A 22,283-nucleotide genomic window follows, 5' to 3' on the forward strand; every position below is an offset into this window, starting at 1 on the left:
ACTGGGAACTACTAAAATCCTACTTTTTATTCTTAATAAGATCACTTGTTTATTATTGAACCCAGAGTAAGTAAACAGCTGTGCATCTCTATCAGGGTTATAGAGGGCAAACAATTTATGAGTTTACCCTGTATAAGCTTTATACAGGGTATAACATTTATTTGGGGTTTAGATCCTATTGGGAGCTGGGTGCTGGAGACAGGAGCACTTGCTAAGTGGTTTTCAGTTAAGTCTGCAGCTTTGTTGGGGGGCGGTGGTTCAGACCCTGGGTTGGTGTTGCAGCAGGCTTGTGTGTCTGGCTCAACAAGGCAGGGTTCTAGAGGCCCAAACTGGCAGAGAAAATGAGCTCAGAGGTAGTCTCAACACACCAGCTGACAGTCCCAAGGGGGTCTCTATGACTGAATCTATCGCACTTGAACTATGTATGGTTTATGAAATACTGTAATAAAAGCTAAGATGCCCTGAAAGATCCAACAGTTTGACAGACAGTTGTATTCATGCCCATATAAATGTACACTGTGATGTGTAGTTTGTAAGTATTCAAAAGTATAGTGGTTAGAAGGGGTATATGCAGGAATTTAAATATGGCCCCTCCCCAGGGAAGGAGGTCACTGCCCCACTACCCTCCCCAGCAGGAGGCTACCCTTCCCTGCCTCTGTGACCCCAGCGCCAGAGAAGTTCTATACCCCCCATGATTATTAGGGAGCATGCCCCTACTTGCCCCCACCCCCACACAGGTTAGCCTTGTGCTTCATACTGAAGAGCACCAAGTTAAATGCTGCCACAGAGCTGAATACGCACTTTGGGAGTTCTCAGCCCTGTGTACTCCAAGAAGGAAGAAGTTCTGTTTCCTCTTTGTACAAACCACATTTCTAATCAACATTTTAGAGGAACTTAATTACTTAACACCCTTTAAAAGTTTCATTAAGAATGTTCACTCAACCTGCTAATCATTTAAATAAAAAATATAAATAAAATAGTACTATACAGTGACTTCATAAAAGTATGGTTCTACTTTGGAAAGAAACTAAGTCTAGCCCCTTTTCTCAAATATGGATGTTCTTATTGAATCATAAATACACCATATCTGGAAATGTGGTCACTGAACATGAAAGTAACTCACTTTCTTTACGCTATTCTGTAGGAAGTTTCTTTTTTCAAAAAAAGTGATTTTGGCAGTATTCTTAAGCAAAACCCAGATGTAAAGATGGTCACTTTTGAGCAAAATGTCAACTATGAACATCAAGACCTTCACATCTTTCAGAGGAAAGTTTCACAGCTCTGGGCCAGAAAGCACTTTTAATAGCCATTCCATTTTTTCCAGTGGAACATAGCTATTACAAGAGATCATATGAACTCAAATCCGACCAGCTTGGACAAAATAGAGGTTTACTGCTTTTACGCCTGTGATCTCTGTAGTGCTAACAAAACAATGAGGGAAGGTGCTAGATTCTATTCCTTGTGTTTTAAAGATCTGTTTACCAAGTGGAGAGGCAGTATCTAAGAGAGGTTTAGCAAGAGAACTGGATTCCACTCCCTGCTCTGATGTTTAGCAAGTCATTTCTCCCATATCTTCTGTCTTTTCTAATTAGATGGTAAACACTTTGGAGCAGGAACTCTTAGTACGCATTTGTATTGTATTATAATATCTTGTATGGTAGTGCCCCCCTAGCCCCATCTCAGTTGGAGTCCTCCAGGACCTACTGTAATAAATTTTAGTTGTAGTTTTGCAACCCCAATTAAGGCAATGGAATTACACACCCATCTCTAGGAGTATAATTTGGCTCATAGACCAATGAAGACGAGAAAGCCTAGCCCAACTCTGACACCATATAGTTTCCAAAACCAGAAATTAGAATGAACATTGTATACCTATTTCTTAGTACAGATGTCAAAGGCTAGTAAGGAACTGGAGTCATATGTTCATCCCTTTTGAGTAGGGCAGGATTGCTCTTCCATTAACCCAGTGTTTCTCCTTACCAGTTTTTGGTGATATCTTGCTGAGACATGATCACAGCATTTTCTGGCAAGTTCATGTCTAACTGATTTTACTCAATGCTTTAACATCTCTCCTACTTCCCTTTTCTATTTTAGTTTTAGATGGTATCCAAACACTTTTATATATTACCTAAATTATTTACACATCACTATCACATTTAGTCTCTTGGCTTTAAGTGTTGGATTTCTTGAGTAAATGTGTATACAATCCTTTGCTTTTAAATCACACTTCTTTGGAATCCCTCCAATTTATCAATGTGGGTTTGTTTGAATCAATGTTTACTAAAAACATGAATGGAACAAAGAAGAGGCTTAAGTAGAATCCTAAACAAGATGTAAGGACTGTGACAGTGAGTCAACTCAAACCAGGTCTTGTATATGTTGCTTCAACCCAAGTTCTATTCTAACCTCAGATGCTCAAGGTGCATTGAGAAAAGATATTTTCCTGAGCAAACAAGCTATGCGCACTGGCTTGCATGTGAAATTAGAATCACTCTTAATATCAGCCCAATTCCTTAATCAAGGGGTGGATGATTGTACTGGCTTAAAGAAATCTTTTCCCCCCTCCCTTTATAAGAATAATATTTTATATATGCACACTTCAAAACCTGGTGATCCTATAACATATCTGCTGTCTATATACAATGAATATTTAGCAGTAGTATGGATATACAAGTTGATTTCAGTACTCTATAGTAAAAATTCCAAATATTAACAAATATTTAACAACTGAGTTATTAGAAACCGAAACATTGAATTTTTTTCCTTGAAACAAAGAGGCCATCAAGACATCAACCATTCTGGTGCACACAAGTCAAAGCATGCATAGGAGAAAAAAGTTTTAGAAAGATGGAAAACAAGATTTTTCAAGAAAAAAAAATAAATACCACATTCCTACTACTTTTCTCCCTTCCAAAACATCAATAGGAGACTGTACAAGTCAGCAGTAAGTATGCACAGACTAATGATGAACAACTATTTCTGGGGCTGATCTACCCACAGAGGTAGTTGATGTGTGGCTTCAGGGTCCTCACATACTAGGTTCTCTACCTTTGAGTATGGCACACCGAAAACAGAGGCAGGTTACTAGAAATGTAGCATGGAAAAAAAATCAGAGGAGAGGTACTATGCTTATATTTTTGGCAACAAGATCTTCTAAACACAAGTTTAAAAATAGCTCTACAATTTCATGCTAATGTGCAATAGCCTCCAGTCTGACCCATGAATCATGATGAATGTCACCATCAGTAAAAGTTTTTCAACAACTTTGCATAGCCACACTTTAATGTTAATCTCACTGTTATGTTTACCTTAGTACTTCACTTTCCTGAGTCAAATCATTTAAAGTGAAGCCATGCCAGCACATGTCCCTACAAAAATCTCACTCAAAGCCAATAGGTGAGGGGGGCACTGTGGAGGAAGCATGGTCAGCCCTGAAGGCAAGAAGCATCATTTGTTCCTATACAGAACATTTTTGCCTGATGTGTTTAAACTGTCTTTCCAGAGTACTGGGCAAATGATGGGGGACTTCAGCCCTTTGTTACTAACTGGGAGGGGTGGAGGGTAGAGAGTTTTTAAAGGCACATGCACCAGGAAACAGAAATACAGAATTTGCAAAACGTTTGCTTAGCCTGAATTAAGGAATTCATAGCCTGTGCACAGCATCTGCAGCCATTTCACCTTGCAATATAGGATATGCTAGACAACAGCACAGAGTTGTAAATGGTAACTATTTAGTATAGACTTTTTTTAAGTGAAAAAACTAGGCCTACAGCATATTTTAGAGGAATCAACAGTATAGTCCAGCAAGCCCACTAGACTCCACTACAAAGTAATAAGAATTGAAGGAAGCGGGAATTCAGCCATGAAGGTTTTCTTGCCACTTCACAGTGCTAGGTATTCCGACACTGAAAGTGTCATGTGCATCTCCAGCAAGCACTGAGAAAGCATCAAGTGTAGAATCTTGATTTAATGAGGTGACAGAAGTGTATCATACATACACAGAATAGGAACTTCAACACTCATGGACACTTTGAAAGAAGTTTCCCAGCATTACCTGCTAGAAGCAAAGAGCAGGGTTGAAGGGATAAAGTCACACAGAGAAGGTCAATACCACCTCCAGAGCAGTAGTGTCAAAGCCAGAGCCAATTACAAATCCACGCATGCATGCACATACACAAAATAGTTTGCCTTTTCCCTCCTCAATATTGTAAGGACAACCCATGCCAGGTCAATGTCCAATACTTCGTTAGAAGCCCAATTTTCCTAAATTTTGGTTCTATTAACATAGCACCTGGCCATGGTCCAGGACCCTGTTGTGCTATGTGCTGTAAAGACACAGAACAGAGACAGTCCTGCCCCAGAGAGACTGCAATGTAAGTACTCCCAAACAGGCTAAATAAGCATTGCATATCTGGCACATAAATATCTTGCAATGCCAGCTACAAAAGCGCCATGCGAACGCCTCTTCTCCTTTCTGGTGACATTGTAAATAAGTGGGCAACATTATCTCCCATAAATGTAAACAAACTTGTTTCTCTTTGCAATTGGCTGAACAAGAAGTAGGACTGAGCTGACTTATAGGCTCAAGTTTTGCATTGTTTTGCTTTTGAGTGCAGTTATGTAACAAACCCACATACACCACCTACATATTGTGAAAATACAACTTACAAAAAGAGATCGTACTATAATACGTGTCTGAGGTGACCTGAAAAATATTTGCAGTGTAAGAGTGATAGTATTGGTAATCAAAAATATCAAGTGAGCAGTGTACACTTTGTATTGTGTTGTAACTGAAATCCCTACATTTTCAAATGTAGAACATCCAAATATATTTGATAAATTTCAATTTGTATTCTATTGTTTAACAGTGCAATTAATTGTGATTAACTCAAAAAAAGCCCAATCACTGTTAAAGTAATCACTTGAGTTATCTGTGATCAACAGCCCTTCTAAAAACAGAAAATTGAGACAAGGTAGCAGTTAGTGAAATTTAACATCAAGATGGGACCTTAATGGAGAAGGCACCACCAGCAATTTAATAGTGCCTAGTACTTTGCAGCACATAAAGGCAGCACTGATCCACACCAGTAGGGAGCCCAAGAGTCTGCCCAAAGCCCTTAATAAGCCACACACACACACACTGAGATGGGTACAACTGGAAGCACACCCAAAACCCCAGTAAGCAATACTATGTGGATACAAAACAAAAAAGGGAACATATCCCATATCTTCCTCTGCCCTTGATACACTTTCATATACAAATACATAGGGATCTATTTAAACACAACTCTGTGCATATTCAGTTACCCTATTCATTTTGTTAGAAAAATACCAAAAATACTAAAGTATGAGCTTACCTTCAAGTTTAGATCCATATTGGTATATTCCACCGGCAAAGTGTGGAAAGGCAAACACAAGTGATCCCAATCCTATCATAAATGATGAAAAGGCAAGCCATCTTGGTTTGTGCCCTCTTTCTCCAAAAAAAGATACAAACAGCGACAATACACAAAAAGCAATGTCATAGCTTGCAGAGATGACACCAGTGAGGGAACTGCTCAGCTCAAAACGCTTTTCAATTGTGGAAATACTAACATTTACTAGGCCATTCACCACAATACCTATAAAAAAAAAACCACAACAATTAGACAAACCAAGTAAGTATTATTTTCTGGAAAAACTACAATGCAATCTTACCACTGGATCATGTGCAAGTTCAAACTCAGCCTTGCCATTCAATCACTCAGTTCTTTTGAGAGAGAGAGAGAGTTTAGTGATCATGACAGCAAAGAATTTAATCCAGAGATTAGGACTGGGCAATTTTTTTTTTCTTTCCCAGATAAACAGTTTACACAAAAGGTTTTGATTGACCTGAAACTATTAGTGAAGGAGATTTTGCCACCCTCCATCTAGCTTTTAGCTTAGTGGTTAGTGCCACTCATCCAGGATGTGGGAGATCCAGATTCAGATTCAAGCCACCTTTGTGCCCTCTTGATCTGAAGCTGTAGAGACTCTCAGGACTCCTTAAAGTCTTGTCTCTACTTGCAGCAGCATATAGTTATGTGTAGCTACAGTTTCAATGAAAGGCAGGCTGCATCCCCACTGTATCATGTAGCTACACAGGGCAGTGAAGGGCTCCAGTAGGACAGTAATACTGCTAAAAATAGCAGTGTAGACAGAGGAGGTACTGCTCAGGCATGTAGAGAGCCATATAGGGTATATTTCTTAAGGCTACATCTATACTGTACGCCTCTTGTGACAAGATATATTGTTTGAAAAAGCAGGCTGAATCCACAGTTATGTGTAGCTACACAAGTCAGTGAAAGGCTCTGGCAGGAGAGACGCAGCAGGGAACAGCTGGGCAGGAGGGAGCTCCTAAAGCCTTTCCCTATGGCAGGGAAAAACTCCTGCAGCAAAATACTACATTGCTAAAAACAGGTGGAGAGATACTGCTTTGGTGATTATATACCCATGGTATTTACTCAGTATGTACCCACAAGGTTCAGGAGTGCTTGTACTCTACTTGCCTAAACAGTGCTTCACCATCTACATGTTATTTATACCTGTACTAGCTAGGTGTGCAGTGTCTGCGCTTCACACATAGCTGTAAACATAGACACAACTTATGTTATAGCAGCCTCTCAAGGATGCCCTATAGGCAGGAACACTATACAGACTATCTGCAGCATGCCCTTCCTGCTGCTAGCCCCACACCCAGCATATCTGTTACTGCAAAGCTTTGACGGGTCCTCAGTCTGTCTTAGAGCTTGCCTCCATAGTTCCTGCAGTGGGGGGTGGGGGGGGAGTCCTTAAAGCCCAGGGAGAGCACCTTAATTCCCACAACTAGCATAAAAGGACTGGAGAAGGGCTCACCCTGTGAACTGTAATATCAAACCTACAACATATGAATTAAGTGTAGGAGTACTGGCGGGGGGGGGGGGGGGGGGGGGGAGGAAGCAGGGAGAAGAAGCATTCCAGTATTCAATGCCACTATGACAGACTTGCATGACAGGTTGTTTTTTTTCCACTTAGGGGAAAACACACACGCACACACGTAGAGGCCTTAATGACCTAAAGGAATGAGCAAATATCAAGCTGGTTTTCTGCTTGTCATTTTTTTGGCATATGTATAGCACTTCAAACATCTACTTAGGTCCCTGAGCACTCATATGAAGTAGGTAAGCCTTTTTATATTTTAAAGATGGGAAACTGGCTCACAAGAGTTAAATAAATATCTCTATACCACAAAAGCAAAGTAGGTCAGTAATGGATTACGGGGAAAAAAAAAAGTTAAATATTCTTATTGTAATTGGTCATTGATTTAGTTACCCATGTTCAATTCACAGACTAAAATGACAAGCAAATTCATTACAATTCAATTTGTAGTTGAACTTCCTTTATAAGATAATAATTTAATACTAAATGCAATTTCTGGCTAGATAATTGTCAGTGGCTTATTACAAAAGGAGAAACAGTTGCTTTAGCAGAGATGGAAGCCTGCTGATCCAGACACTATACTGTGGGCAACTCCCAAGTCTTACCTCAAAGAATTCTTAGCAGTCAAGTAAATATTAGCTAAAGAACAGTGTTTCAGCTATTTGCATTTCTACAGTATGTGAAGGCTAGTCCATAGTGTGGTCCACAGTAGGTACTGCACCAAAGAACTAGGATGTTAGTTAGCAAGTCATTAATCTTTGACTTGCTTTCCTAAAGCTAGGTCACTACTATTTTAACTTTTTACTAGGACTGTCAATCAGTTAACTCATGCGATTAACTCAAAAAAGCAATCATGATAAAAAATTAATCTCAATTAATTGCACTGTTAAATAGCATACCAATTGAAATTTGTTACATTTTTGTATGTTTTCTACATTTTCAAATATATCAATTTCAATTACAACACAGAATACAGTGTATAGTGCTCACTTTATTTTGTATTAAAAATATTTGCACTGTAAAAATAGTATTTTTCAATTCACCTCATACAAGTTGTTATAAATATAAAGGGAAGGGTAAACCCCTTTAAAATCCCTCCTGGCCAGAGGAAAAATCCTCTCACCTGTAAAGGGTTAAGAAGCTAAAAGGTAACCTCGCTGGCACCTGACCAAAATGACCAATGAGGAGACAAGATACTTTCAAAAGCGGGGAGGAGGGAGAGAAACAAAGGGTCTGTGTCTGTATGCTGCTTTTGCCGGGGATAGAACAGGAATGGAGTCTTAGAACTTTTAGTAAGTAATCTAGCTAGGTATGTGTTAGATTAGGATTTCTTTAAATGGCTGAGAAAAGAACTGTGCTGAATAGAATGACTATTCCTGTCTGTGTACCTTTTTTGTAACTTAAGGTTTTGCCTAGAGGGATTCTCTATGTTTTGAATAATTACCCTGTAAGGTATCTACCATCCTGATTTTACAGAGGTGATTCCTTTACTTCTATTAAAAGTCTTCTTGTAAGAAAACTGAATGCTTTTTCATTGTTCTCAGATCCAAGGGTTTGGGTCTGTGGTCACCTATGCAAATTGGTGAGGATTTTTGCCAAACCTTCCCCAGGAAGTGGGGTGCAAGGGTTGGGAGGATTTTGAGGGGAAAGACGTGTCCAAACTACGTTTCCCAGTAAACCCAGATAAAGTTTGGTGGTGGCAGTGGAAATCCAGGGTCAAAGGATAAAATTAATTTGTACCTTGGGGAAGTTTTAACCTAAGCTGGTAAAAGTAAGCTTAGGAGGTTTTCATGCAGGTCCCCACATCTGTATCCTAGAGTTCAGAGTGGGGGAGGAACCTTGACACAAGTACTGTAGTACAATTGGTCATGAGTGTGCAACTTACAAATGTAGTTTTGTTACATAACTGCACTCAAAAAAATGCAAAAAACTTGAGCCTACAAGTCCACTCAGTCCAACTTCTTGTTCAGACAATCGCTCAAAAACAAGTTTGTCTACAATTGCAGAAGATCATGCTGCCTGCTTCTTGTTTACAATGTCACCTGAAAGTGAGAACAGGAATTTGCATGGCACTGTTGTAGCTGGCGTTGCAAGATATTTGCATGCAAGATGCACTAAAGATTCATATATCCCTTGATGCTTCAACCACCATTCCAGAGGACATGTGTCCGTGCTGATGATGGGTTCCGTTCAATAACTATCCAAAGCACTGAAGACTGACAAGTTCATTTTCATCTGAGTCAGATGCCACGAGCAGAAAGTTGGTGTGTGGGTTCTGTAGTTTCAGCATCAGGGGGTTGCTCTTTTAAGACTTCTGAAAGCATGCTGCATACCTCATCCCTGTCAGATTTTGGAAGGCACTTCAGATTCTTAAATCTTGGTTTGAGTGCTGTAGCTGTCTTTAGAAATTTCATGTTAGTGTACATTTTCATTGTCAAATCTGCAGTGAAAGCGTTCTTAAAAAGAGGATGTGCTGGGTCATCATCTGAGACTACTAGAACATAGAATATATGGCAGAATGTGGGTAAAACAGTAGGAAACAGAATTCTCCCCCAAGGAGTTCAGTCACAAATTTAATTAACACATTTTTTAATGAACATCATCAGCATGGAAGCATGTCTTCTGGAATGGTGGTTGAAGCAGGAAGGGGCATATGAATGTTTAGCATATCTGGCACATAAATGCCTTGCAATGCCAGCTACAAGAGTGCCTGTTCTCACTTTCTGGTGACATAAATAAGAAGCAGGCAGCATTATCTTCCATAAATGTAAACAAACTTGTTTCTCTTAGCGATTAACTGAACAAGAAGTAGGACTGAGTGGACTTGTAGACTCTAAAGTTTTAGACTGTTTTATTTTTGAATGCAGGGTTTTTTGTACATAATTCTACATTTGTAAGTTCAACTTTCATGATAAAGAGATTGCTCTACAGTATTGTATTTGGTGAACTGAAAAATAGCTCTTGTTTTTTAGTGCAAATATTTGTAATCAAAAATATGAAGTGAGCATTGTACACTTTGTATTCTGTGTTGTAACTGAAATCAATATTTGAATTATAGAAAACATCCAAAAATGTTTAAACAAATTAACTGCGCAATTTTTTTTTTTAAATCATGCAACAGCCATTTTACCTATTCATATAGCATAGTGGCCAAAGATTCCACCACCCCCCCCTCCGCTCCCCACTGCTAAGGGTTTTAGATGTGCATTGGTGTCATGTCACTGTCTGCTTGAACCTTTACAATTGGTATGTGGCTTTGACAATTTTTATGACCAACCATAGTTTAATAAAAATATTATCTTGAAATTTAATCACTCATCCAAGTACCTCAAAACAATTTACAAACAATGCAGTACAATATTTTCATTAAGTTATGTCTGGTCACAAAGCTTGTCAAAGCCACATGCGGATTGGCTGTATCTATTTTATCCTTCTCAGCTTACTCCTGGTGTCAATAATAGTCCTACCCAAAGTGTGAAAATAGCCCTTCCTCCATTTGTCCAGGGAAAGAAGTGACTCAGAAGTGGCAGCCATTTATTTGGCAACAATAATGAAGACATTGTTGTCACATTCTGTCACTCAATTTGAAAAGCTATTACTAGTCCCTCCCACAGTTGTGAACTGCAGCATCTCTTGTTGTTATAATTTATGGTGACTCAGACATGCATCCTAGGATGCAATTACGCACTTTTATATTGATCAAAGGCCACATAAATTAACTATACTATAGAAATATAGGCCTCATTTGAACTTGGAAGACAGCGGGTAAAGTCTTTTTCCAGACAGCTCCACTTGAAATGTAGGAGAATCTATCAATTGCAATATCATCTTTTTAAGGCCAGCTATTTGACTACAAAATTTTCATAAGTTGGAGTCCTAAGTGTGCCCAACGTTGCCTTCAGTTAAAACAGTGATACATATGCACACCAGTCCTTTACAATTTGCTATTTATTTTTGGTTTTATTCTGCATGTAAAAATGTTATATGCTTAGATGAGATGAAAGTTGAGGATTACTGTATCTAGAAGAAGGTTTAGAGCAGCAATGCTCATCACTAATTAGTCACAAGTTCCATAAAAGATATAAAACTATGTTGGATAATTAGGCAGGTACTTTAGTATTGGGGGAGCGGAAGAGGAAGGGTGACATTTCTACAATGTATTACCTTCTCTGATATTTCTGAAATTTGAAAAACTAATACACTTAACTGTAACTACATTAAAGTAATTGTTCCCATAGGAGAATGGGGCAAGGTAGTTACAGTAGTTTGGACTGCATTAACTCAGCATCTACATATTCCTAATGTATGAGGGAGTATTTGTAAAATGCAAGATTATATTTCCTGGCTCTGATACTTTTTAGAACCATAGTATTCTTGGAAGAGTGTGTGTGTTCAGGCAGGAATGGCCCACACTTTACAACCTAAATTTCAAGATATACCCTTTATCTAGATTAGTCTTCTCTTCCTTCCCTTTCTACCCTCACCCAATTTCAAAAAGGACATCATGAGCTTCCTGCTTTTGATATGTCATTAACAGCTGAAGGTAGGAGACCTATTCTAATTAAGACATTTAGCATCCCACTACTGTAAAAAAAGGGAACCATTCAAAATGCTGGCTGTCTCATTGAGATACTGTATTTGATTATGCATATTTATTTATTTGATTTACTATGACAGTCACTGTAGTACCTAAGCATTTCACAGATATTAATGGCTGTATCCTCACAATACCCATGTAAAGATAGGAGAAATGTTATCCCTATTTTACATGTGGGGGCCCAAGCCACTTAATTTTGTCTGCACAAGGGAAGTTTTCTAAAGAGAGTTTCCATTTGTATTAGCTACATTGGGATTCCTTGTGTAAACAAGGTTTCATATTGCAGAAATTCAGTCATTTACTTGTGCAGTCAAATCAAATGGACACAAGATTAATGAACTACTGAAAACACAGAAACCTTATCTACATCAGTATTCCCAACCTGCAATATTGGCAAATTTAGGAGGTTCTCCTAATGTAACCATAGCTTGCAAGATAAAGGCCCAATCATGCAGTCAGATCGGTGTAGGCAAGCTTCAAAACAGAGGTCCACGTGGGTGGAAGTGTGCAGAGCTGATACCAGGATCCAGACCTTAATGAATTACCAAAGGTGGTCTGTTGCAAAGCCAGAAAACTTCCGAGTCCTAGTCCAGTGCCTTCGTTACAGGATTACCTCAGGCCCTAATGAGCAACACACTTAAATATGTGCTTAATTTTAAGTATGTACTTAAATTATTTGATGGATGGTGACCTCAGTTCACAGATACAAGTTTAATATGTAATTAGAAATTGTTGAAGTGTTCCTCCCTGATATTCTGTATTTACATTTTTATTTTCTGATGTTCAGCAAAATGTATCCATTGCCAATTTTTTATTTGAAAGACCCATTATCAACTTAAGTTTGGCCTGATTTAGGAAGTTTTGAGCCTTTGTGAACAGAAAATTTTTCTACTCTTTACAATTCAAATGGAAGACATTTTATGCATACCTTTGCAGTGTTTCAAAATAAATAAAAACAAACCATAATAGCACTATGAAACTGACTAGAAACACGTGCCACTGAATTCATAGTCCAAGATGAGAAATGCAAGTAAACAAATACCATAGTGATATATTTAGAAAGATTTTTTAAAATCTAGTGTAAAGTATATGTACTAAAACCACCTTACCCATTACTGTATTTGTGAACCTTGACTAGTCTTCTTTCAAATCCAAAGTTTATTTTGAGCAGTGGGGGCTAGATTCATAGCGGGCATTAAGGCAACTTTCAGGTGCCATGCTGCCAAGTGACATTCACAATCACCAAGTTCAGCACCTAGGCTCCCTATACAATGCATAGAGTTGGACACCTAAAAAGGGAATTCACTGAAGCCAGCACACTGAGGGGGGTGCTCCTGAAGCTAGCAAGTAGGAAGTGTTGAGAAGACGAAGTTAAGTGCCCAAGTCCAGGAGAAGAGACACCTCCCTCTGCTCAGGATTCAGCCAGAAACCCTCTCTTAGAGTTAGAACCACTGTGCTTAAATGCCTTTTTACCCAGTAGCTAAAGCACTCACTGAAGATGTGGGAGTATTTTGGAGTGTTTCTCTTGACTGCTCTTGTTGAAGCTGTTCCACTTTGTATAAAATAATTGTTAGTTCATTGGACCAGAAAGACTCTATATAGCCCAGTATTTAGGGCACTCACCTGGGATATGAAAGACCTGAGTTCAAGTCCCTATTCCACATTATGAAGAGCATAGATTTTAACCCAGGCCTTTCATATATCCCATGACAGTGGTTTTCAACCTTCCCCCCCACCCCCATTTGCGGACCCCTAAAAAATTCTGAGTGGAAGTGCAGACCCCTTTGGAAATCTTAGGCATTGTCTGTGGTCCCCAAGGGGTCTGCAGACCACAGGTGGAAAACTACTGCCCTATGAATGCTCTCATCCAGTGGCTCTCAACCTTTCCAGACAACTGTATCCCTTTCAGGAAGTTGATTTGTCTTGCATAACCAAGTTTCACCGCACTTAAAAACTACTTGCTTACAAAATCAGACGTAAAAATACCAAGCGTTACCGCACACTATTACTGAAAAATTGCTTACTTTCTCACGGGGCATGAGTCCCATGGTTGAGAAACACTGCTTTGGTATATAGAGCAGTATAAACTTATCATTGACAATGATAAGCTATGTGTATGATAATCAAGTACATTGTAAGGAGAGTGATCACTTTAGATAAGCTATTACCAGCAGGAGAGTGGGGTGGGGGGGGGAGGTATTTTTTCATGCTTTGTGTGTATAAAAAATCTTCTACACTTTCCACAGTATGCATCCGATGAAGTGAGCTGTAGCTCACGAAAGCTTATGCTCAAATAAATTGGTTAGTCTCTAAGGTGCCACAAGTACTCCTTTTCTTTTTTAGATGAGGAACTGTATCTCCTGGAGGACCTCTGTGTACCAGTTGAAAACCACTGCTCAAACCACTGAAATATTGGGCAAGAGGCTGGGGCCCCCTCCTGCTTTCTTTTTGGTGGATGGGGGAGGGTGCAATCTGGTAAGCATGCCAATGAAGTCAAGGGGGCTTTCTTCAGGCAGCCAGCTGGCATGGCTCTTTACAGGATCAAGGCTAAATTATCATTAATGCCACAGATGTGTTTTAAGAAAAATGTAATACTAACTGAAAGTATCTGTCCCAGCCCAAAGATCAAACGTTATGCAGAAGTAAGGGTGGCATGGTATGGTATTGCCAACCTTACTTATGCACTGCTGCTGGCGGCAAAGAATTGCAGAAGCGTGGCCAGTGCCCACAAGATGTATAGCATGCACAGCCCAATTTCCTGGCTATCCCGCCCCCGCCCCAATTGGGAAAAGGCTGATACCACCCCTGAAGGTGATCCTTGATCTCCAGAACTGTACTGTGAATATTACAAATGTTGCAAGTTTTTCAGCTATTGTTTTGTTTTATGATTTAGGCCTAGAACTCAGTGATTAATGTTACACTTGACTCAAGCATCAGGAAAAAGTGTTTCACTAGAATCAATGACACCTAGAAAAAAGAAAAAAATCTGTTAAGTTATCCTGACTATGGCCCCAACCCTGCAGAAGTTTACACATATGCTTAACTTCAATACATAAAGGTAAGTATGTGCTTAACAGTTTCCAGGATCAGGGCCTGTATGTAGTCATAACTGCAAACCCACTGATGCACCAGGCTCTCAGGTTTGACTGCTGGAGGTTTTCAGTACTAAGCCATTGTTAAAACAACAAATACAAGTGGCTAAAAATATACTTTAAGTTTGTAGATAGGTTAATTTAGCTGATGAAAAAAACAGTGGTGGACTTGCTTGGAACACCAGTAGTAGCATTACCTACAGCCTAACCAACTCATGTTTATTATTTTGTTAACATTTGATTTGTTTGTAAAGTAAGAGTTGTACCTCTTATTTGGCATATTTAAAAAAAAAAAAAAGAAGAAGCATTTCTCCTATATTATAAGTAGTAGTGAAGTGGTACAGGAAAGGGTATGAAACCTATTGATCAGGGAGGCACTCAGGGATTCAGACAAGTTTAAGAGCAAGTAAAAAAAAAAGGGGGGAGGGGGAGGGGTAGTGGGAAAGCACCTGAGAGTCTGGCGTTATCTAGGTCACTTTGGGTAGGAGCCTGAATATGCATAACATGGAGCCTGATGAAATCACAGGATTGCCACATTTTACGCTAACACCAACCCTGCTGGAGCTCACACCCCCGGTTCCTCTCTCATCCCAAGAGAGAAAGTCCCTTCCACAGCCTCCCTAGCCCATGATCCCATCCCACCCTTCTCCTCCACCTGCCCCACAAGGGGCACGGTACGGCTGCCCTTTCCCCAGGGATCGCCCCCGACCCCCTCAGGCGAGGGTTACCTTGGAAGACGGCCAGCAGGCTGTAGGCGCTCAGGTAGCCCTCGGGGTTGTTGCACAGCTGCAGAGCCCTAGGAGTGAAGCTGCCCCACCCGCAGGGCCCCTCCTCACACACCGACGGGGGGCGGCCGGGGGCCGGGCGGGAGCGGCTGGCGCTCGCCCTGGGGTGGAGACGGAGGTCGGGGCTGGAGGGCTCGAAACCCGGATTCGCGATGCCTTCCCGCGCCATGGCGCTGCCAGCCGCGCTCGGCCCCTACCCCCGCTCCAGCCAGAGACAGCCTCACCCGGGACCGGCCCTTCTAAATACCCGGGACAGGGGGCTGCTGCCTCCCGTTGGGCCGCCCCCGCGCAGCCCCGCCCTGCCTGCGGCTGGGGAGCCGGCTCTGGCGGTTTCGAAGAGCGGAGGCGGCGACTGCTGCTGCCCGGCACCTGCCGCCTTCCCCAACACAGCCCTGGCTAAGGGGAGGCTGCGGCGCCTCTGCCTCCGGGGGCTGCCCCTGCCCCAGGGCGGGCCGTTCGCCGGCAGCCCTCTCGCCTTCCAAAGAAAACGTGTTAAAGCTGCCTTTTCTCGGTCTGCCTTCTGCCCCCCCGCTGCACGGGGGCTTTTCGCCCTACCGAGGCATCATCACCCAAGGAACCTGCAAAATGACACCGCACCACCACTGGAAGCTTTTTGCAATTTCCATGGTTATGCCTCAATACCCTGTTCTCCTTTACGTTACCGGAGTCATGATGGTTTACGATAATTAAGCATGTTAGGGTGCATAAAGTCAAGAAAAAACAGCCGGTGGAGATGGGACTAGCCTGAGCTCCCAGCTAGGATGACTGATTTAGGCTCCACAACCACTGAATCTCCAGGGGGTGTGGATGTGAGTGACTGGCTTTGTTGCAAAGAGCAATGAAATCAGACTTTAAGTGGATAGATAGAAACCTCATTGTATTTTAAAAAATCAAGTACCTGAAAGAATCCCCTTCTGCAAGTCTCTGGCTAGACCCGAAACTTTCAAAACATCAAATGCCACTGATGGAAAAAGCTAGAGGGTAGTTATTCCAGGTGCTGTCCTTCCTCACACCCAGAAAGTTAGATGGAATGAAACCCATCCTGAATCACTAATCTAATTTTTGACAAAAAACATTTTCCAAATGTTGTCTCTGAGAACAGTTTTTCCTGTGTTGACTCACAGACACTGGTTCTGTTGGGGATCTGATAGATGCTGGCATCTCATAAGCCTATAAATATATTCCTGACACAGAACAAGGAAGAGGTATTAAAACTTTTGTGGAGGCATGTTCAAGTGTGGGTGTTCATCAAGTGTTTGGTAGTACTAGTTTGTTTACAAAGAACAGGAGTTAATCATCTTACCCCTCTGAACAAGAACATTTTGGAAGGAATCCAGGGATTATTTAATATCACCAGCAGGTGCTCATCACAGGGCAGTACAAATCTGTTTTATGGGATCCTCCATCCCCTTTCATGAGTCCAAAACAGTTTAGACTCACAGTAAAGAAAAAAAATTGAGCCAGCAGGTGATAGAAAAGGCCTTGGTTAAGTCTCAGGACATATGTCTGACTCCACAACCAGGATTTCTTTCCCTTAAGCAAGCAGCCTGGCGTTTCACGTAGTCCTAGCAACTCAAGGGAGCACGTAGCAAGAGGACAGACAATTTAAAATAGAGAAGGTTTGTGAAAATTCAAAGCAGTGAAAGAACAGAATTCTTTTTGCTTTAAAAGACAACCTAACTATTCTAGAGCAGTGGATTGTGAAACAGAAGGAAAATACTTTTTTAGAGCAAAGACTGTTTTTAGAAGTCAGATGGAACGTTGGAGTCAAACTGTTCCATAGCAGTTGAGAGTGACAGTTGGTGGATGATGTCACCATACCATTACCAGACCAAGGCAGAGTATGATACTATGAAAGTAAATCTCTTTACCTTCCTCACACAGACTCAGCTAAACATCCCTCTGCATTTGTGCCTGTTTGTTAAATATCACTTAGGGCCTGATTCTGCTGCCCTTAGTCACTGAATAGTCCCTCTGATTTCAATTGGACTGACTGAAACCTAAGTGACTACTTGAGAGCTGGTTGACTATCAGATAGTATGGGGTGTAGTTAAGGAAGACAAGACAATTGCAGAGAAGCTACACCACTACTTTGTATTGGCCTTTAGCAAGTAGGATTTTGGGGAAGACACCTACCCTTTTTAGATAAGATGAGATCCTGACAGACTGAACAAATACACTTCTCTATACCACTCCCTCGTCCCTCTAGAGCCAAATGGAATACTGATCTCAATCTCACCCTAACCTGAAGCTGACTAAGCATTTTGTACAATTTATTGTTAACACCATCTTCATCCTCTCTCCATTCCTGAAAAAATATTACTGGATTCCTGCAAGACACTTTTCAGGCAGGCTTTCAATTTCTGCTGGGTTTCAGATGTCAACATTCCTCTACGTATTTATCTCCTATACTTTGGCACTATGATAAAATCACTCCTCTGTGGATAGAGATGTTCTATGTAATATTTATCTCTACTGCAGTACATTTCTCTACATCATTTTCAGTTTCTGGATTGAGATATGCATACGCCCATTCCAAATTATCTTTCAAAGCCAGTTTTAACAGTGCTACATCTTTTAAAAAGAATCCTCCTTTGTTACTGCTCTTCTCACAGTGAATGGAAATATTGGATCACTATAATGTTTACAATAGAAAAAGCTACATCAGCTAGAAACGATACCCTGAATTTATTCTATTTTACCTGGAATCTCATACCAAATATTACACAGCTACTGTTGTTTCTTCCAGATTTAGCTCCTTACCTTTCAAAGGGAACTGGATGTCTACACTCACATGTGTGTAGAGTCCCATTGGTTTCAATGGAACTCCTCATGGGAGAAGAGATTGGCCTGCCTGGATTGCTTTGCAGTACTGGTAACTTAGTGATATTACCTCACCCACCTTGTCTCTCTTATCCGGGGACCAACAGGGCGACAACAGCATTGCATACAACTTAGTAACATGTCAGTCATGCCTTCTCTTGATTCCCATATTCTTCCACTTATCCTGTCACAATTATTCTCTTCCTTTTCTATTTCCCTTCTTTTCCTCCACTTAGTTCTTCATGTCGGTTTTTTTGTTTTGTTTTTGTTTGTTTTGTTTTATTACTTATATTTTGGATTGTTTAACATTTTTGGTAAATCTTTTAATTTATTTATGTATTTTCAAATTTTTCATGGAGGAAACACAACAAATCTTGTAAAACTGACTTACTGTTGTGTTTTGAGTAATAAGTTTCTTGTGGATAGTTTTCCAGGAATTGTACGCAGGAATGAATTGTTGCTTGTTTTCTCAAACGTTTTTCCTGGGTTTTAGAATATAAAAAATGTTAATTTACATTTTTAAAAACCCATGAAGCTAATTTAGCTGAAAATTTAGGTGAGTTTATTGTGTTCACATTTATTTTATATTTTATACTTAATGGGTAGAATGTTGTCAGAATGGTTTGTGTACTTTTCATATAAATGGATGCTGTCTGTAGTTACTATAGAATGCTACACCTGTGTATCTAAGACTATAAAAAAATCTATTATTTGAGAAATAGTATGTGATTGTGTATTTAAAAACTGTCAGTCAAACTGCACTAAGGCAAAGACTGGAGGACAGGTATCTTCTGCCTCACCTTTTTAGGCCCTGCTGGGGCCCAGATGGATCTTGTGGCAACAGAGGATCAACAGGTATGACAGTCCCAGACATGCCTCCTCCCTTCTCCATCCTTCCAACCTCAGAATAATCCCTGCACCAGGTACACAGAGCTGGCTGCATGTCTAGTGTAGAGGCCTCGTGTACCCGTGCTGTTCACCAGTGAGGTGAGGGCCTTACACTGCCCACAACCTAATTGTGCTAGCTATGCTGATCCAAAGCAGCAGTGCTGAATCTGGCTCTGTATGCATAGTGGGATGGAAGTTACGTTTTTTCAACAGTTAACCATAGTGATGTAATTATTTTTAGTTTATCCTTCTACTTCAAGATAGTAGTGTTGAATACTCTCTTCTTTCTCTTTATGTGCTCTTCCCGTCCGTGTAGGAAATATAGGTTTCTCTTTAAAATAGCATACTTCCTGCTACCACAACATTCACTTGTTTGTTTTTTATGTGTGAAATTTAGTACTTACAAAATGAAAAATGAAGTCTTGCATTTATTCACAGAACAGGTACAGCATGAGTAGCAGGTGTACAAGCTTCCTCACAAGTGTGCCTCAACTCTGACCTTGAGCACAGCCCCGCTTTGTGGGTGAGTATCCATCTCCATGCCATTCAGCTTTTAGCTTCTCAGCCAAGTCTGCCAGTATTTCCATTTATGTAAAGTTTGGTGTCTTTTCTGTGATCTATATACCAGTTCATTGCTAACTAGACAGAACCAAATTCATTTAACATAGTCCTTGATTTTTCACTTATAGAAAAAGTTCAACAGCATATTTGTCTTTGAGATTGTGAATCTATTAAACAAGTCTGTAGAGAAGAGCTAATTACCTTCACTTGTTGTTGAAGGTGATAGTTACTATATTGTAGATCGGGGTAGGCAACCTATGGCACGCGTGCCAAAGGCAGCACACAAGCTGATTTTCAGTGGCACTTGCACTGCCTGGGTCCTGACCACTGGTCCGGGGGGCTCTGCATTTTAATTTAATTTTAAATGAAGCTTCTTAAACATTTTAAAAAACTTATTTACCTTACATACAACAATAGTTTAGTTATATACTATAGACTTATAGAAAGAGACCTTCTAAAAACATTAAAATGTATTACTGGCACGTGAAACCTTAAATTAGAGTGAATAAGTGAAGACTTGGCACACCACTTCTGAAAGGTTGCCGACCCCTGTTGTAGATACACACTCACTGTCTTCACTCGAGGTAGACAGTATTTATTATTTTGTTTATTTCTTTCTGTTCATAGTCTGACCAAACAGTAACTGATGGGTGAGGGCAATAGTAATTTGTTTCACCTGCAGATACATGACATCTAGTGGTTGACTATGAAACAGCTGTAGAATTCTACACTATGGAGCACTCTAATCCTCATTAGACAGAAGCATAGACCTAAGAATGTGGCTATTTTATAACTGCTACCTTCAGAATTACAGGACCTATGAATAGGTTTCTCTTAATTTACAGACCTGGGCCCTGCAAAGCAGAGCATTGGCTTGGTGAGTTTGGAAAAAAAATAATTTCAAAGTAGAAACAATCCATTCAATTAAAGCCACGTCTATACTATAAATGCTGTAGCAGCACAGCTACAGCTCTGTACTTTCTACAGCAACAGAAGGGATTTTTCCATTGCTGTAGATAATCCACCTCTCCAAGCGGTGGTAGTGAGATCCACGGAAGCATGCTTCCATCAACCTAGCTGTGTCTACACCAGCGGTTAGGTCAGCTTAACTATGTCATTCAGGATCGTGAATTTTTCACACTGCTGAATGACATAGCTAGGTTGATGTAAATGTTAAGTGTAGACCAAATCTAAGAATGCAAAGATTATATGGTGATTTCTGTACCAATCCTGCAAGTTACCTGACTTCTTATTTCCTTGCAACCCCTTAGCATGCTCAAGGATATTCTGGATAGTTACATATACTCACATTTATAGCCGTCATATGTTGAATGTTTAGTTGTACATGGAAATTTATTCAGATAAAATTGAAAAAAATGAATTTATTGCTGTGTTTGTGCTGGGTTTCTTTGAGAAGATATATCGTTTGACCAGTTCTAACTGCAACTTCATTCCCATATTAGATGTTTTTCACTCAATATGTTCAGGCTTTTAGAGTTAATTTGTTGCCCTATAACTAACTAATAAGATGAAATTCACAGTGGTTCTTATTTTTCATCATGGGGAGGGATAGCTCAGTGGTTTGAGCATTGGCCTGCTAAACCCAGGGTTGCGAGTTCAATCCTTGAGGGGGTCATTTAGGGATCTGGGGTAAAAATTGGGAATTGGTCCTGCTTTGAGCAGGGGGTTGGACTAGATGACCTCCTGAGGTCTCTTCCAACCCTGATATTCTATGATTCTATGAATCATTGTGGAAGTAAGTGGGGGTTTTGAGGGATTTTCCAGCTTTCCTAATATATGCAAATCTAGTATTTGTCTAAGTGATGTAGGTCTGACGTTCACTAACTGTTACTCTCCCTGTCCAAAAAAATCATTTGTTTCCACTAAAGTTCCTTGAATAACTTTTGCTTTTGCTGAGTCATGGTGCTGCATGTATATGAAACAAAATGAGTTAGAAACTGTTTGTATGGGAGAATTTTGGCTTCCAGAAGCCTGTCAAAGACAGAGAAAACCACATGCACTACAGCTATCAACATTGCTTAAACTGGTGTAGCTGAACCTGTGTTAGCAACAATGGGAATTTTTTGGAAGAATCCTTAGTGTTTAAGCAATTGTTTATAAGGTAGGTAAAGAAACAGATTGTTTTTAACCTGAGAGTCTACCTTTAATAAGAAACTATGAAGAAAATTATCCTAGCAGGAGACCTAGAATGTATGACTTTATATCACTCTTACTTAATACATAGTATCACAAAATAAAGCGCTTGAGATATGAGAAAGTTGCATGGGCATTTCTTATTTTTTGAATGATTGACTTTGCAACATTAATAATGTTTTTTTAACAGGGGGGTGATTATGTAGTTTCATTTATGCTTTGTATTTGTGTTGTTTAGATTCTTGTTTTGCACTGGGAGGGAAGGACTTCCGCTTTGGTTAGGAGGCCAAAGCACTGGGATTATCCTGTTAACCTAAGGAAGATGCCTCCAATGTGGAAACAAAGGCCCTAATGCACAAGAAATGAGTCAAAGCTGATGGCCTTCTATAGAGGAGACTGCATCCATATTTTTCACACAGTGAAGTTAAGATATTACAGATCTGAATA

At 40.2% G+C, this 22,283-nt stretch overlaps 1 protein-coding gene across 3 annotated transcripts in view; it reads right to left on the bottom strand.

Annotated features, from left to right (window-relative positions):
* SLCO4C1 (solute carrier organic anion transporter family member 4C1) overlaps positions 1-16,042 on the bottom strand; it is a 96,019-nt gene extending 79,977 nt beyond the window's left edge. Inside the window, exons 1-2 of one of the 3 annotated variants that reach the window (XM_037903306.2) lie at positions 15,354-16,042; positions 5,358-5,621 (exon numbers count right to left, since the gene is read on the bottom strand). In XM_037903306.2, the coding sequence (XP_037759234.1) occupies positions 5,358-5,621; positions 15,354-15,579 (490 nt within the window). In that variant the 5' untranslated portion in view covers positions 15,580-16,042. The remainder of the gene's footprint in view (positions 1-5,357; positions 5,622-15,353) is intronic. The other 2 variants (XM_027825788.3, XM_037903307.2) reach the window with 2 other exon arrangements.
* Positions 16,043-22,283: the final 6,241 nt, after the last annotated feature.

Source organism: Chelonia mydas, chromosome 5 (assembly GCF_015237465.2).
Source record: "Chelonia mydas isolate rCheMyd1 chromosome 5, rCheMyd1.pri.v2, whole genome shotgun sequence".
Classification (NCBI taxonomy): Eukaryota; Metazoa; Chordata; order Testudines; family Cheloniidae; genus Chelonia; species Chelonia mydas.